The 15,790-nt window shown below is 43.6% G+C and overlaps 2 protein-coding genes across 2 annotated transcripts in view; both read left to right on the forward strand.

The window, feature by feature from the left end:
• The first annotated feature begins 31 nt into the window (after positions 1 to 31).
• Positions 32 to 5,876, forward strand: RPL24 (ribosomal protein L24). The gene is made up of 6 exons (XM_059392055.1): positions 32 to 123; positions 248 to 323; positions 861 to 971; positions 3,508 to 3,644; positions 4,066 to 4,129; positions 5,757 to 5,876. The coding sequence occupies exons 1-6, from the start codon at positions 119 to 121 to the stop codon at positions 5,835 to 5,837; spliced, it is 474 nt and encodes a 157-aa protein (XP_059248038.1). The 5' UTR covers positions 32 to 118; the 3' UTR covers positions 5,838 to 5,876.
• A 3,491-nt stretch (positions 5,877 to 9,367) lies between these two features.
• Positions 9,368 to 15,790, forward strand: part of ZBTB11 (zinc finger and BTB domain containing 11) — a 32,040-nt gene continuing 25,617 nt past the window's right edge. The window contains exon 1 of the mRNA XM_059392056.1: positions 9,368 to 9,679. Coding sequence (XP_059248039.1) covers positions 9,370 to 9,679 — 310 coding nt within the window. The 5' untranslated portion in view covers positions 9,368 to 9,369. The remainder of the gene's footprint in view (positions 9,680 to 15,790) is intronic.

Raw genomic sequence — 15,790 nt, forward strand, 5'->3', positions numbered from 1 at the left:
AGCGCCGGGGTTAGCGAAGGGACTTGGGGGAGGAGATTGCCCTACTGCCTTATAAGGCTTCTTCCCATGATCCTCTCTTTCTTTTCACCATCTTTCCTTCTTCGTGGCTGCTGCAGCTATGAAGTGAGCAAGAGCTTGGGACCCCAATCCGCTTCCATCCTCGGGCATAGCTCCTCTCCCGCGTTCTGGGTTTCGCTTCTCCTTGCCGTAGACACTCTCCCTAATGGGCTTTCGCTTTTTGTTACAGGGTCGAGCTGTGCAGTTTCAGTGGGTACAAGATTTACCCCGGACATGGCAGGCGCTACGCCAGGACCGACGGGAAGGTGAAAGGCCACGTCGCTCAAACGCAGCTTGTGCTCTTAAGAGGAGAGACCGGTCTAATTCGGTCTGAGCGTGTTCATTTACCGCGTCGTTCTCGGTCCCTGAAAGGCTTGTTTCCGGGACCGTGTGGGCAGTGGTTGTTAGGATCAGAAGCCTCTTAAGTGAGCCATTCTTGAGGTTTGATCTAGGGTGAGGTCGGAAATGGAGTTTGGGTAACTCAGATGTCCGGGAAGTGGGCAACCGAAGTATGTGGCTATTTTAGGGGGACCACATCCTCTTAATGCCGGTAGGCACGGGAGCTAGGTGCCTCCTGGAATTTGATACCCCGCCCTCTCCTGCGGTGTGAGCTTCGCTTTCCCGCTTTCCCTGTAAGACAGGACAAACCCCAGAGCCTTCGCGGTGCCACCCCAGGTTGTGTGACCCAGGCCTGTTGGTCTCTGTGGGACAAATGAGGGGACAGAACTAGAGTATTGAGAGTTCCAAGCTCAGCCTCCTGCGTTGCCTAGTTGAGGAGGTGACTTTGAACTCCTTTTCTACAGGTTTTCCAGTTTCTTAACGCAAAATGCGAGTCCGCATTCCTTTCCAAGAGGAATCCTCGACAGATAAACTGGACTGTCCTCTACAGAAGAAAGCACAAAAAGGGACAATCGGTAAGTACAGTGCAGTTCGATCTTGGGGGCTCTGAAGTTTAAACTAAGCATCAGTTGCTGCTCTGTGAAATTGTCGTAAATGAGACATTCTGGGAAAGCGCCCTTAACGCTGTAAAGCACGAGTGATAAAAAGTCTCCTTATACATCACAGGCTCACAGGAATGTTGGATTGAAATTTGAAAGCATCCCCTTGCCAGAGTCCGATAAATGTCATTTATGCACACTTGAGTTATAAGGCACCGTGGAGGTAATTAAGGGGTTCCAGTGGGTAGAAATTAAATAGTATGGCAACTCGGTTTTGAATATGTTTGTAGGATTAGTCCTAATGGACTTCAGTGGAATCTTGTAGCATATTAGTTTGTTCTCAAGACTGAATGTATTTTGAAGTGCTCTTTAGCTTGTTGGAGATTTTTGAGGAAAAAAAACCGCCATGGCACTGGGGTTAGTATTCAGGAGGCTTGGGATACTTTAGTGAACACCTCCTGGGTGAAAGCACAGATATTGTGGGAGTTCAGAGGAAGAAAACATTTCTAACTTAAAAATAGATTTGACACATCCATTAGGACAGTCCTTATCCAGTAAAGGGGTGGGGGGATTACCAGTGTTGCTGAGGATGTGGGAAAAATAGAACTTTTGTGCATTGCTGAATGTGAGATGGTACAAGTACTGTGCAGATAATTTCAGTTTCTCAAAAAGTTAAATGGAACTATATCCAGCAACCCCACTTCTAGAAATATACCCAAGAAAACTGTTAAGCGGGAACTTAATACAGATCATTTCTATGCCAATGTTCATAGCACTGTTACTCACAATAGCCAAAAGATGGAAATGGCCCATAAGCAGGTGAATGGATAACAAAATGTTACATACATATGATGGAGTATTACTCGGCCTTAAAAAGCTGGTAACTAGCCAGTATGGATTAACCTTTAAGACATTGTGCTAAATGAAATAAGCCAGATACAGAAGAACAAGTAACATATGATTCCACCTTTATGGGGTATCCACAGTGGCAAATTCATAAAGACAAAGTAGAGGTTACCAGAGGCCGGGCAGAGGAAGGGAGGAATGGTGGAGGGCTATTTAATGGATGTAGAGTTCGGAATGATAAAGTTACAGAAATGGACAGTGGTGGTAGTTACACACAACATTGTGAATGTACTTAAAGCTGCTGAGTTACACACCTACAAATGCTTTAAGATGGTTAATGTTACATATCTTATTTGCAAAAGTTGGAATTTTACTGTCTTGATTCCTGGACATCCCATACTTGGTAGTTTCTTGTAATAAGTCATTTTCCAGTTGATTTTCTTCTAGTGACAGTCCTTCGGGTAAAAATAAAATAGGTGAGTTGAGGTTTGATAGTTTCTTTTTCTTTTTCCGGAAATAAATTGTTTACCATAAACAGTCTTACTGGAATCACTTTTGAAGTGGCTCACCTGAGTGACTCAGTTGGTAAATTGTCTTGACTCCTGCTTCCTGCTTAGGTCATGGTCTCATGGTTGTGGAATTGAGCCCGACTGGGCTCCAAGTGCAGACTCTGCTTGGGATTCTTTATCCCTCCCCCCCCCTTTTTTTTTTTTTTTCAAGATTTTTATTTGTTTATTTGACAGAGATCACAAGTAGACAGAGAGGCAGGCAGAGAGAGAGAGGGAAGCAGGCTTCCTCGGAGCAGAGAGCCCTATGCAGGACTCGATCCCAGGACCCTGAGATCATGACCTGAGCCAAAGGCAGCGGCTTAACCCACTGAGCCACCCAAGCACCCTATCCCTCCCCTTCTGCCCCTCTTCACTCGCACACACATGCTCCCCCCTCTTTCTCCTAAATAAATAAATCTTGAAGAAAAAGAAAAAAAAACTTTTGAAGTACCATCCAGTTAACTTCATCAGAGTTTTACTTTTGTCTTTTTAACGTAGTAAAAAATGGCCAGGATTTGTCAGAGATTATTTAACTAATTATAATTGGAAAGTTTATCTGCCTGTTGTAGTATTTTATATATATTCTTTTTCTTCTTCTCCTTCTTCTTTTTTTTTTTTTTTTTTAAGATTTTATTTATTTGACAGAGAGAGATCACAGGTAGGCAAAGAGAGGGAAGGAAGCAGGCTCCCTGCTGAGCAGAGATTTCCTGATGCGGGACTTGATCCTAGGATCCTGAGCAGAAAGAGCAGCTTAACCCACTGAGCCACCCAGGCGCCCCTTTTATATATATTCTTTATATATTTATTTTCAAATGATTGCATGAATTATTTTTGTTGCTATGCTCTGAATGTATACCCTTTAAATTCATGCGGTGAAATCTAACTCCCAGAGTGATGATACTAAGAGGGAAGACCTTTAGGATGCTTGCCCTCAGGAATGGAAATAGTGTTCTTACCTTTAAAAAAAAGAAAAAAAAAGTTGTTTATCAGGTTCTCAGTATGGTATTTTGTTGTAGTAGCTTAAGCTCACTAAGATAAATACAAATCTTAAGATTTTGTTTCCCCCATGTTCATGAAGCAAGGTTCATAAGTACACTCCATTTTTTTTTGTTTTGTAGGAAGAAATTCAAAAGAAAAGAACCCGCCGTGCAGTCAAATTCCAGAGGGCCATCACTGGTGCATCTCTTGCTGACATAATGGCCAAGAGGAATCAGAAACCTGAAGTTAGGAAGGCACAACGAGAACAGGCCATCAGGTGAGGAAGCCTTCATTACGAGGATTTCAGCTGTTGGGATGGATTAAGGTTATGTTCAGATTTGTAGACATGAATCTTAATTTATGTTATTTTGTGTTTTGATACTTCCATCTATATAGAGATTGCCAGTCATAAATATCAAAGTTTAATAATGCAGAAGTTTATAATATACTATAGTATATACTTAATGACTTGTTGAAATTTTTTATGCAATTAAAGCTACTGCACAATTGCTAATCTCTGTTAAGGTGACTTGGTGGTTAATGACATTTATTGACAAACTCTTGAGATTTATCCTACAAATAATTGCAGATGGGGAAGGAATATGATAATTCCTTCCCAAAACACTCTAGCCCCTTACTAATAAACTCTACTCTTAGGGAGTAAAACACATTACCTTAAGTTATTTTTAACTCCACAGGGCTGCCAAGGAAGCAAAAAAGGCTAAGCAAGCATCTAAAAAGACAGCAATGGCTGCTGCTAAGGTAATTATGAGATTGTCTTGGATTTCTTATTTAAAGTAACAGGAGTGGCCCTGGCTAGCTCACATGTAGCATGTGACCCTTGACCTTGGGATCGTGAACTCAAGCCCTATGTTGGTATAGAGATTTACTTTAAAAAATAAGTAATAAGTAACAAGAAAATTTATTTTTAATTCAAATTCTGATTAATGAAAGCTTCAAGTTTTTTTTTTTTTTTTTTTTTAAGATTTTTTTTTTAATTTATTTTATTTGACAGACAGAGATTACAAGTAGACAGAGAGGCAGGCAGAGAGAGAGGGGAGGAAGCAGGCTCCCTGCTGAGCAAAGAGCCCGATGCGGGGCTCGATCCCAGGACCCTGGGATCATGACCTGAGCCGAAGGCAGAGGCTTTAACCCACTGAGCCACCCAGGCGCCCCTAAAAGCTTCAAGTTTTTAAGGAATTCAGCACAGGGCTTCAGTGAAAACGATGTTTATAACCTGTTTCTTTTTTTCTTTTTTTAATATTTTTATTTATTTATTTAACAGAGATCACAAGTAGGCAGAGAGGCAGGCAGAGAGAGAGAGGAGGAAGCAGGTTCCCCGTGGAACAGAGAGCCAGATGTGGGGCTCGATCCCAAGACCCTGGGATCATGACCTGAGCCAAAGGCAGAGGCTTTAACCCACTGAGTCACCCAGGCACCCCCATAACTGGGGTGGAAGATTTCAGAGGTCCTTTTCCAGACAAAAATTAGGGAAGGGGAAAATAAAGGTGGCTTTTGTTTTTAAAGTTTTCAGTAACAGTACAGGGTTGGCCCAGCTTTTCTCCATGTTATCAATTTAGATAACCATAGTAAAATTTTCACAGCCATTGGTCTCAGGTGACTAAGAATGTCCTTTTTCTGTTCTGAGGACACAGTTCAGGGTCCCACACACATATCTCCTCACTTATTCCCTCCAGTCTGTGATGATATCTTTTTTTTTTCCCCTGTTTACATACGTAGAAGTGGACATTTGACTTCTCAGGAGGGTGACTTTTTTTTTTAATTCAGTGTTTAGAATTCATTGTTTATGCATACAGCCAGTGCTCCATGCAATATGTGCCCTCCATAATACCCAACCACCAGGCTCCCCCAACCCCCCCCACCCACCTCCCCTCCAAAACCCTCAGTTTGTTTCTCAGAGTCCACAGTGTCTCATGGTTCATTTCCCCCTCCAGTTTCCCCCACCTCAGTTCTCTCTGTCTCCCCATGTCCTCTGTTACTCCTTATGCTCCACAAGTAAGCAAAACCATATAATTGAGATTCACTGCTTGAAGGAGGAGGGTGACTTTTAAGAATATTGGGAATGTAGTTAAATAAGGGAAATCTAGAATACATAGAGAATCTGGACATGAGAAAGGTGATTTTAAAAAGTTGCATGGAGGGCACCTGGGTGGCTAAGTGGGTGAGGCTATGCCTTAGGCTCGGGTCATGATCCCAGGGTCCTGGAATTGAGCACCCCATCTGGCTTTCTGCTCAGCAGGGAGCCTGCTTCCCCCCGCCCCCCCCTGCTTGTGATCTCTCTCCCTCTCTGTTAAATAAATAAGTAAAATATTTAAAAAAAAAAAAGTTCCATGGAATAATGCCACATAACATGTTATCTTTCTTACAGGCTCCCACGAAGGCAGCACCTAAGCAAAAGATCGTGAAGCCTGTGAAGGTTTCTGCACCCCGAGTTGGTGGAAAACGCTGAGTTGGTGGATCAGATTTTTAAATAAACATCTGACTATAACTATATTGTGGGTTTTTTTTTACTCTGAAAAGGGCATGTATTGGGCCTACATTTAAATAGCCAAACTAATCTTTTTGATTATTTTCTTATTGAGTACCCCTTTCCATGGTAGACACTTTTGTATTGGGCTTGCCTTTTGTTCACTGGTATTTCATCTCTTACCATTAGTTGATAGCTGAGGTAGAAGCGGTTAAAACTTCAACTGTACTATTAATCTCTTGATTCCAGAAAATAAGCTTAAATGAAGAAAGAGTACAGTTTCATTAGCATGTGAGTAGAATAACCTTAACAACTTTCCAAGATCGTTTGTTGAGCTGGGAATTAGAACCATAGTTAAAAATGCAAAAAGAAGGGGCGCCTGGGTGGCTCAGTGGGTTAAGCCTCTGCCTTCGGCTCAGGTCATGATCCCAGAGTCCTGGGATCGAGCCCCACATCGGGCTCTCTGCTCAGCAGGGGGCCTGTTTCCCTCTCTCTCTGCCTGCTGCTCTGCCTACTTGTGATCTCTGTCTGTCAAATAAATAAATAAAATTTTAAAAAATGCAAAAAGAAAAATGGTAACCTGATGTTTAAGAAATACTTGTGTGTAAAATGTGATAAAGAAGAGTAAATTTGAGTTAAGAATAGGCCTGTGGGGGTGCCTCTGTGGCTCAATGGGTTAAAGCCTCGGTCTTCACCTGGGATTGAGCCCTGCATCAGGCACTCTGTGTGTCTGCTCAGCAGGGGGCCTGCTTCCCTTCCTCTCTGCCTTTCTGCCTACTTGTGATCTCTGTAAAATCTTGGAAAAAAAAAAAAAAATAGGCCTGCGCTGGGATGCCTGGGTGGCTCATTTGGTTCAGTGTCTGCCTTTGGTTTGTTGTGATCCCAGGGTTCTAGGATGGAGTCCCACATAGGTCTCCTTGCTCCTCAGCAGGTAGCCTACTTCTCCCTCTCCTTGTCCTCTGACAAATCTTTAAAAAAGAAAAAAGTAGGCTTGCTCTGGGGTGCCTGCAGTTCAAGGGACTGAGCCCTGCGTTGGGCTCCCTACTTAGCAGGGAGTCTGCTTCTGCCTCTCCCTGTTTGCTGTTTGCATGCACTCTGTGTCTCTAAAATAAATAGAAAGTCTTAAAAAAAAGATGCTTCCACTTCATATAAGGTAGATCATCTTGTGTCCCATGCTGCCAAGTTAGGACTATATACAATGAATAAGCCTCATCCTCATTTGAGAAACCTGGTTTCAAACACAGAATACTTAGGTAAAGGTAAAAATCACATCCCCCCCCTCTCCACACACACATTCTATCCAAGGCGATGGAACTAAATGATTGTTCTGTGTAGGTGATATTAAATTCAAGCATTGTACTAGGTGCTGGGAATAAATATCCTTTTGGGGGACTTGAATACTAAAAATATGTGTAAAATCAATCCTAAAAAAATGTGCAAGATACACTGGCTCTGGTTTAGAAACGTAAGCTTTTGCTTGGGGAGAAGATTGTTTTTATTGTGGTAGTGTTTTCTTTATGAAATTACAGGGAAAAATAAATCATTATTTAGCTATTAACAAGGAAAGCTTAGCCAATCTACCCAACTTGAATTTAGAGTTACAGAGTTCTAAAGTTTGGACACAAAGTTCTTTTTAAAGAACTGCTTCACATCTAATACAATGAAACTGCCAATTCTGATTACCTTTGATTACTGGATAGCCTGCTGCCCAGCAGGAGCTAGAAATAAACACTGAATAACTGCTGGGAGTATGGCAAGTTTAGCTTTTAGACCAATTAGACCACCTGTAAAAATCTTTTTCTTCATATTGGCGCAAAGGCACAGAGGCGAATCCAAGTATGGTGGGATTCACAATGCTTTTACAGGTTTGGTTTTGTTTGGCAAAACCTGAATTGGGTGTAAGGGGATTTAAGTTTTTTCTATTCACTTACACGATTTGTTAAAAATTTTTATTTAAATATGTTTTAAATTTAAAGGGGGTCGATTTCACAGCTGAAAAGTGATGGGGCTGACGCAGCACACAGTTTTCGAAGCACTGATTTGAATATCCGCTTTGGATGCCCCACCCCAAGAGGGTAGGGGCGCATCTCCACCTTCTAATTCTTCCTTACAGCGCTGTCTCTATGGATTGAGTGACCCTAAATAAATTCCATATCTGGTCGTTCTGTGTGACTTGGAGCTTACTTATCTACAGCCTGAGTCACTCAAGGATGCTCCTCAAGTATCTAAGCCATCTGCTAATTCCTGCAACCCCCCGCCCACAAGTACTAAAGAGACTGGGTGCCATCCTGTATTTTGAGCCCAGTGCATTCACCTGTTTTCTTCCCCTAACCTCTCTCCACAAAAGAGCCTCACCCAAGGACTGCAGACTCCAACCTGAGGAGGACGGGTTGGCCAGGAGTTCTCAGGCGCCAATAAAGCACTGTCAGTACCTGCCCCGTGTCAAGCAGGATGTCATAGATCTGTGGTCTTGTCTGAGCTGCAGATTAAACACATGGAGGGTGACAGCGGCCATCACTCTGGGCTACCCGCTAAAAGTGTGAAACAGGACTCACAATGCACACTGGAAAATGCAATTCAAGTCGCCTCAGCCTTTTGTGCATTCAGTAAGTACTAGGTATAAAACTGAGAATTTCCCCCTAAATTTATGTAAAAATATGTGCGAATGAAGCTGGAAGAGTGCTAGCTACGCCTCCCCACTCTTTGCCAACATTGTTATCTTCCTATATAGAAAACTGCCCCTATGTACGATTATTCCAGAAAAATCCCGACTATTCCATGCGTGATTTGGAGCCAACAGTTTAAGTTTAGAAATTACAGGAAGTCCTATCATTAAGGGACTTGGATTTTAAACGTTAACTGATAACTCCTTTATATGTGAATGGGCTGTCTTTGGTCTTGGCGTCCATAGGCTTACATTTCAATAAAAGCCTCAAAATCTGATGCTTTCCTGTTGTCCGGGGATCTCAGAAGGTAGGCGGGGCAAAAACAGACTCGTCTATATCTCGGAGTACCTCGGACAAGATAACAACAGCCCACCAACTCCTACACGTGCTCAGAGCATGGGAAAGAGGGGAAAAATAAAAGGGGAAACTGCCAGGACTTAAGATGTCTGCTCGAAGCGACTTTAGTCTCCCAGGAAGGGCCTACCCGCTTCCAAAATGTCCGCCCGCAGTCCTCACGTCACTCGATCGGCTTCTTCAAGCCAGAAAGCCAGTGCGCTCCAATCAGGACTCAGTCCCCGCACCCACTGCCCTTGATCACGTCACTTCCGGTGGTGCAGCAGCCATTTTGTCAGTCGCCTGCGGATCCCGCGCGCTGGAGAAGTGCAGTTCCCCCTGGTTACCAATTCGTCCGTTCTCCCTTCGCGCTGCGGGCGCCGTCGAAGAGCACTCACCACTGATACAGCCGTTCCTCCCTACAGTGCCACCGCCGCTGTTGCATCCGCCCGGAGCTAGTGCCCCGTCTTCCTCCCCCACCACTGACAGGCGCCCTCAGGGAGCCGCCGTCAGCGATGTCAAGCGAGGAAAGCTACCGGGCCATTCTTCGCTACCTGACAAACGAGCGTGAGCCGTATGCGCCGGGCACCGAGGGCAATGTCAAGCGTAAAATCCGCAAGGCAGCTGCCTGCTACGTGGTGCGCGGTGGGACTTTGTACTACCAGCGGCGGCAGCGGCACCGCAAGACCTTCGCGGAGCTGGAGGTGGTGCTGCAGCCGGAGCGGCGCCGGGGGCTCATCGAGGCGGCGCACCTGGGCCCCGGCGGCACTCACCACACCCGGCATCAGACCTGGCACGACTTGTCCAAGACTTACTGGTGGCGAGGTAGGACCTCGCCCGTGGCGAGGGGGCGGGCGGCGGCCTGTTGCCCAGGCCAGGCCCGCTGGCAGAGGCGGGCCTCTGCGTGCACGAGCGAGTTTGGGGGTCCCAGACGCCCCTCGCCGGGCCAACCTGCGCTCGCCGGCGGAGCGGCTGCCAGGCGGAGCCGAGAGGGTGGGGGACGCGAAAGGAGCCGTACTTCCCACAGGAAGGAGGCCTGGGAAGCTGGGGGCGGGCCCTGGCCCGGGGTGGGGCGAAGGGGGCTTCCCCGGGGGCCGGGCCAGCCGCCCGGAGGGGCCGGGCGGTGCGGGCGGCGGCGGCGGGCCCGCCTCCTTCGGCTGCGCAGGAGGCGGTGGCTCCCGCCCTCCCGGGAGGCTTCCCGACCGCGGGGTCGGCGGCGCTGCGGAGCGGTGCGTCGCGCCTCCTGAAACCCTGTAGTGCTGATGGTCTGGGGGAGGGTCGGTCCGCCCCAAGCCAGGGCTGTTTGCCCCAGCCGTTTCCGCTGGGGTTCGGCCTGCGGTTTTGAGGTTCTCTGGACCTGCCTGCGCGTATTCCTCAAACCGTGCTACTGCGGCGTAAATAAGCAGTCAGGCAGTTGTGCGCAGAGGGGTCGGAGGGGACTGTGTGGGAACAGCCGTCTGCAGCTTCGGTTAGGAGGCGAGGAGTCAATGTCACGGATACCAGCCTGCATTCTGAATGTTTTCGTGTCCTGCCCTCTGATACTGTGAAAAGCTCTTTGGAAACTCCGAGGCACTGTGTATACCCAGAAGAGATACGGTTACTGCGTTTGTAATAGTCAGGAAACAACTGCGCTCAAGTTTATCTGGACTCCTTGGGAACCAGGCAGGGGTCTCTACCTCTCTCACTGTCCACAACGTTGATGTGCATTCATTCACGTGGACACTGTTCAGTTGGAATCCGTGAAAGATTGGCAGGCCCTGATGAGCGGTTATGTCTGGAAGGATTCAGCCTCTCACTCTCCTTGTGGCTCAGGAGAAGTTAGGAGTCTTGGTTCCTTATCTGTGAGCAAAGAATCTGGACTACTCAGTACTTTCCTAAGTTCTTTTCGGTTAATGAGCTTTGTCATCAATGAACAATGTCATCATTAGTAAGAAACTAATGGGTGGTCCTTCTTTTTGTTCCTTAGAGTTCTTTCGTGTTTTCAAAAACGGTCCAGCTCTTGTCGTCTTAAGTGTTTTCCCGTCATTTATTTTCTATTTTAAACCAATATTTGAATGAAACTCCTCTAAAGGGAAAAAGTTTTGAAGGGTGAATACGGAGTAATTGCATTTTGTTAGGGCTGGTGTGGTCAGACCTGGTTTTCTTGAGCAAATGTTTCAGGTTTGATACTTTTATGACATCTTGGGGTGCCTGACTAGTTCAGTCCAAGAAGCATCTGATTCTTAATCTCTGGGTGGTAAATTCAAGCCCCACCTTGGATTGTAGAAACCACTTGAAAAAAAAATTTTTTTAAATACTTTATGACATGTTAAAAATGACAGTTATAGGGGCACCTGGGTGGCGCAGTGGGTTGAGCCTCTGCCTTCGGCTCGGGTCATGATCTCAGGGTCCTGGGATCAAGTCCCACGTCAGGCTCTCTGCTCCGCGGGAAGCCTGCTTCCCCACCTCTCTCTCTGCCTGCCTCTCTGCCTACTTGTGATCTCACTCGCTTTGTCAAATAAGTAAATAAAATATTTTTTTAAAAAATGACAATTACAGCTTAAAGTAAGCTTGATCAGATTTTTATATCAGGTGTAGCTCTGCGGTCTTAGTTTGTTTTTCACTCATTTACTCTTGATAAAACCTTGTAAGGTGGAAACATTTATAGCTCTATTTTACAGGTGAGAAAACTGAAAGCACCAGGAGGTTATATGTCAGAGGTCCTGCAGTTACCTTTGTAATTTCACACTCTTAACCACTGTTAATATGGTGCTGTAAGAGTTTAGTATTAATAATTTTACTTCCCAGGACCTCTGGGTGGCTTAGTCGATTAAGCATATGCCTTTCTTTTTTTTTTTTTTTTTAAGATTTTATTTATTCATTTGACAGAGAGAAATCACAGGTAAGCAGAGAGGCAGGCAGAGAGAGGAGGAAGCAGGCTCCCCGCGGAGCAGAGAGCCCGATGCGGGGCTCGATCCCAGGACCCTGAGATCATGACCCGAGCCGAAAGCAGAGGCTTTAACCCACTGAGCCACCCAGGTGCCCCAAGCATATGCCTTTCAATCAGGTCATGATCTTGGGGTCCTAGGATGGAGTCCAGCATCTGGCTCCCTGCTTCTCTCTCTTCCTCTGCAGCTCCCTGTGCTTGTTCTCTGTCGCCCACTCTCTCTCTCTCTTAAATAAATAAAATCTTTAAAAAAAAAATGCCCTTCCCTGAATTTGTTATCTTTGAATGATAGCGAATGAAGTTTGGTGGGGCGGCAGCGGGGCGGTTGTTTGGTTTTTGGTGTGCAGTGTCTTAGGCAAAAAAACCGAGACCATGTTTACGTTTAATTGAAAAATGAAAGAGATACATTTGTTATTTGTATACATTTGTAAAATTAAAAGTCCTTAAGCAACTAGGTAGCTATTCTTGAAGTACAGTACTTATGGTACTAAACCCCTGGCAAGGGAGGCCCTGAGACCCTTTCAGAGGATCCACAAAGTCAATTATTTTAATGATAATTCTAAGGCATTATTTGCCTTTTTTACTCATTGTCTCCCAGGTATACAGTGGAGTTTTCCAGAGGCTCCATGACATATGATATATGGTATTAAATTGAATGCAGAAGCAAATATGATGATCTGTCTTCTGTTGAGCCACACATTAAGAAGATTTTCAAAAATGTAAAGTAGTACCCCTTTTCTTACTAATTTTGTTTTGTTTGGGAAAATAGTGATTTTTCATAAAATGCTATTTTAACATTAATGAGTTTTCGTTATTTGATGATCTCGTTACTTATTATTTTAGTATTTCTTCCTTTAAAATAAGAATTTAGAGAACCTACCTGGTTCAGTCCATAGAGCATTGGACTCTTGATCGCAGGATCATGAGTTCAGACCACACATTGGGCATAATTTACTTTTAAAAAAGAAAAAAAATAATAAGAATTCATAATAAGCATCAGAGAAGTTTGCCTCCCATTATTAGATTTTCATTTTATTTATTTTTTTTTTAAAGATTTTATTTATTTATTTGACAGACAGAGATCACAAGTAGGCAGAGAGGCAGGCAGAGAGAGAAGGGGGGAAGCAGGCTCCCTGCTGAGCAGAGAGCCCGATGAGGGGCTCGATCCCAGAACCCTGGGACCATGACTTGAGCCAAAGGCAGAGGCTTAACCCACTGAGCCACCCAGGTGCCCCCTTAGATTTTCATTTTAAAAAGTTTTTTTTAATAGCTCTTCATTTTGATATTTAATACATGAACACTTGGGTTGTTTACTTGTTTCCACTCAAAATATACATATTCCAGAGCCATAGTTGTATCTGTTTATCTGAAAGCTTAAGATTTGATCAATGTAGGTGCCAAAAAAAGAACTATCCAGAGTCATTCCCCCAGAAGTTGTATCAAGGACAGTTTACTGAGATTCATTATATATTTTGCTTTTTCGGAATGCTGCCATCATAAGTTATATTCTAGTGCTCAGGCAGGTTTGTAGCAATTTTCCTCCTTTGAGCATAGTTGAAAAACTTGAGAGAGAAGGAGAGTGCCTGGCATTTACATACAGCACATTTTGGGATGTAAAATGTTAATAAATATTCTTGCCCCCCTCCCACCCCCCCGCCGCAAACACATCCTCTTATTTTATCCTGTATTGAATTATGTGGTGCAGTTTCAAAATAAATGATTCTCTCCCTTGCCTCAGTCAGATGCGGATGGGTAGGGAATTTACAGTGAAATGCTTCCAAAAGCATTATTTTTGTTTAAACTATGGGATAAATGGATTCCACTGTTATTTAGCCTAGAAGAGGAGGTTGTAATCTCTAGAAAACCCACCAAAAACTGGGTCTTTGTAAATATTAGGTATAACTAGCCATTGTAACCTCTTTGAAGAAAACAAAGAAGGAAGAACTAAAACGTATGGAGCTAGAAGTGGGAGCCCCCGAACTGGGGGTGGTCACTGTATCCAAAACTGACAGGGAAGGAGGTTCTTGAACAGCTAACAGGAGCAGATTGTTCAGGCAAATAGATCTCTAATACATTGGTTCTCAACCCAGGGACGATTTTGCCTCTCAGGGGACGTCTGGCTGTGTCTGGAGACAATTTTGGTTGTCATAAGTGGGGGTGATGGTGGTGGTGGTTGAGGTGTTGCTGTTGACATGTAGTTGAGGAGAGGTCAGGAATGCTTCTAAACTTTCTAGAGTAAGAATGGACAGCACAGACCTTTGCACCCCTCCCCACAACCAACAAGAATGATCTTGGCCCAAAATGTCAACACTGCTGAGGTTGAGAAACCTGCTCTAAAGAAACTGTTTCTCAAGTTGTTTTATTAGACAACTACCCACTAAGGTCTTTCATCTTTGTTTTCTTGGTGTGGTTTTTTTGTTTTGTTTTTGTTTTGTTATGTTTTTTTTTATTCTGTGGTCAGTGAAGAATCTTTTAATGGTAACTTGGTGTTTTATGTGGGTTTTCGGTTTTTGTTTTGTTTTTTAGTACCATAGAGGTTGATCAGTGATTATTACTGTATTTAACAAATACTTATATAGTAACTATGTGTCATATATTGTTCAAAGAGTTTTATAAATATTAACAATCACAGCAGCACCTTATTGTTATCCCATTTTACAGCTGATGACACAAAGGCATAGAGAGGTTTAGCAACTTGGCCATGGTCACAGAGCTAGTTAGTGGATTCAGATTTTGTTGCATAAGTAGTTTCAACCCTTTGCAGTAATGTAGTAAATTAACTACATTTATACCTTGATGCCTTTTAGTGGTTAACCTGAGTCAGTCTTTCAGCTTAATCAATTCTGGATTAACTAAAGAGGTCAGGTTTCAGAATCTGTAAAGATAACTTTAAGATGATCCCATCAAAACACTAACACTCAGATGAAAAGGATTTGAAACATACCGGGTCCCTTTTGACAATTGTTAGACTATCATAATTAATAATTTTTTTCCTGCAGATTTTATTATTTTCATCCTTTTCAAATGCTTCATTTGTAGTTTCTCCGATACCATTTGAACTCAACCAGTTTATAGTGTAATCAGACTTATGCTGTATGCAGAATATATTGAACTGTGTAGAATCATAAAATGTTTGGAAATACAGACAAAATTAATTAGGGAAAAAAATGCCTTCTTTGTTCATTGTGAACATGGAAATTTCCACGTTTTTTGTTTTTTACTTTGAAATACATATTCTCAGGAAGCTTAGGTGGCTCAGTCAGTTGTTTCCAACTCTTGATTTTGGCTCATGTCACAAGCTCAGATTTTTGGGATCGAGCCCTACATCAGGCTTCTTGCTCAATGCTGAGTCTGCTTGTCCCTTTTCCTTCCCCTCAGCCCCATGGCCTGTACGTGGGTACATGCGGTCTCTCTTTCTCTCTCTCACAAATAAATAAAATCTTAAAAAATAGATATATTCTCTTACATGTCTTCTATTCTTTTTTTTTTTTAATATTTTATTTATTTATTTGACAGAGGGATCATAAGTAGGCAGAGCAGCGGGCAGAGAGAGAGGGGGAAGCAGGCTCCTTGATGAGCAGAGAGCCCCATGTGGGGTTCAATCCTAGGACCCTAGAATCATGACCTGAGATGAAGGCAGAGGCTTTAACCCACTGAGCCACCCAGGCGCTCCTCCATTTACTCTTAATTGTATGTAAAATATATATATATCCCTCTAGACTTTTCATCACTTTTTTTAATCTGCTCGCTACATACCTCATACTAGTATAGACTTAAGCATTTTCAGACGTTGGAATGTATATTGTCCTCATGCAAATGTGCACATGCAAATTCACTTTTTATGGAAGTTTTATTTAACCCTACCCCATTATTTCCTGTTATGTTTTGGGTTGGGGGAAGGGGGTCTTTAAACGAATACATTTGGCAAATTCTTTTTTTTTTTTTTTAAAGATTTTATTTATTTATTTGACAGAGAGAGATCACAAGTAGGCAGAGAGGCAGGCAGAGAG

The sequence above is a fragment of the Mustela nigripes genome, chromosome 2 (assembly GCF_022355385.1).
Source record: "Mustela nigripes isolate SB6536 chromosome 2, MUSNIG.SB6536, whole genome shotgun sequence".
NCBI lineage: Eukaryota > Metazoa > Chordata > Mammalia > Carnivora > Mustelidae > Mustela > Mustela nigripes.

Bases quoted from the DNA above. Each gene is read 5' to 3' on its own strand.
- RPL24 (XM_059392055.1), top strand. The intron at 972-3,507 runs GTAAGTACAGTG...TTTGTTTTGTAG, and splicing joins AGCACAAAAAGGGACAATCG to GAAGAAATTCAAAAGAAAAG. The intron at 4,130-5,756 runs GTAATTATGAGA...TCTTTCTTACAG, and splicing joins CAGCAATGGCTGCTGCTAAG to GCTCCCACGAAGGCAGCACC.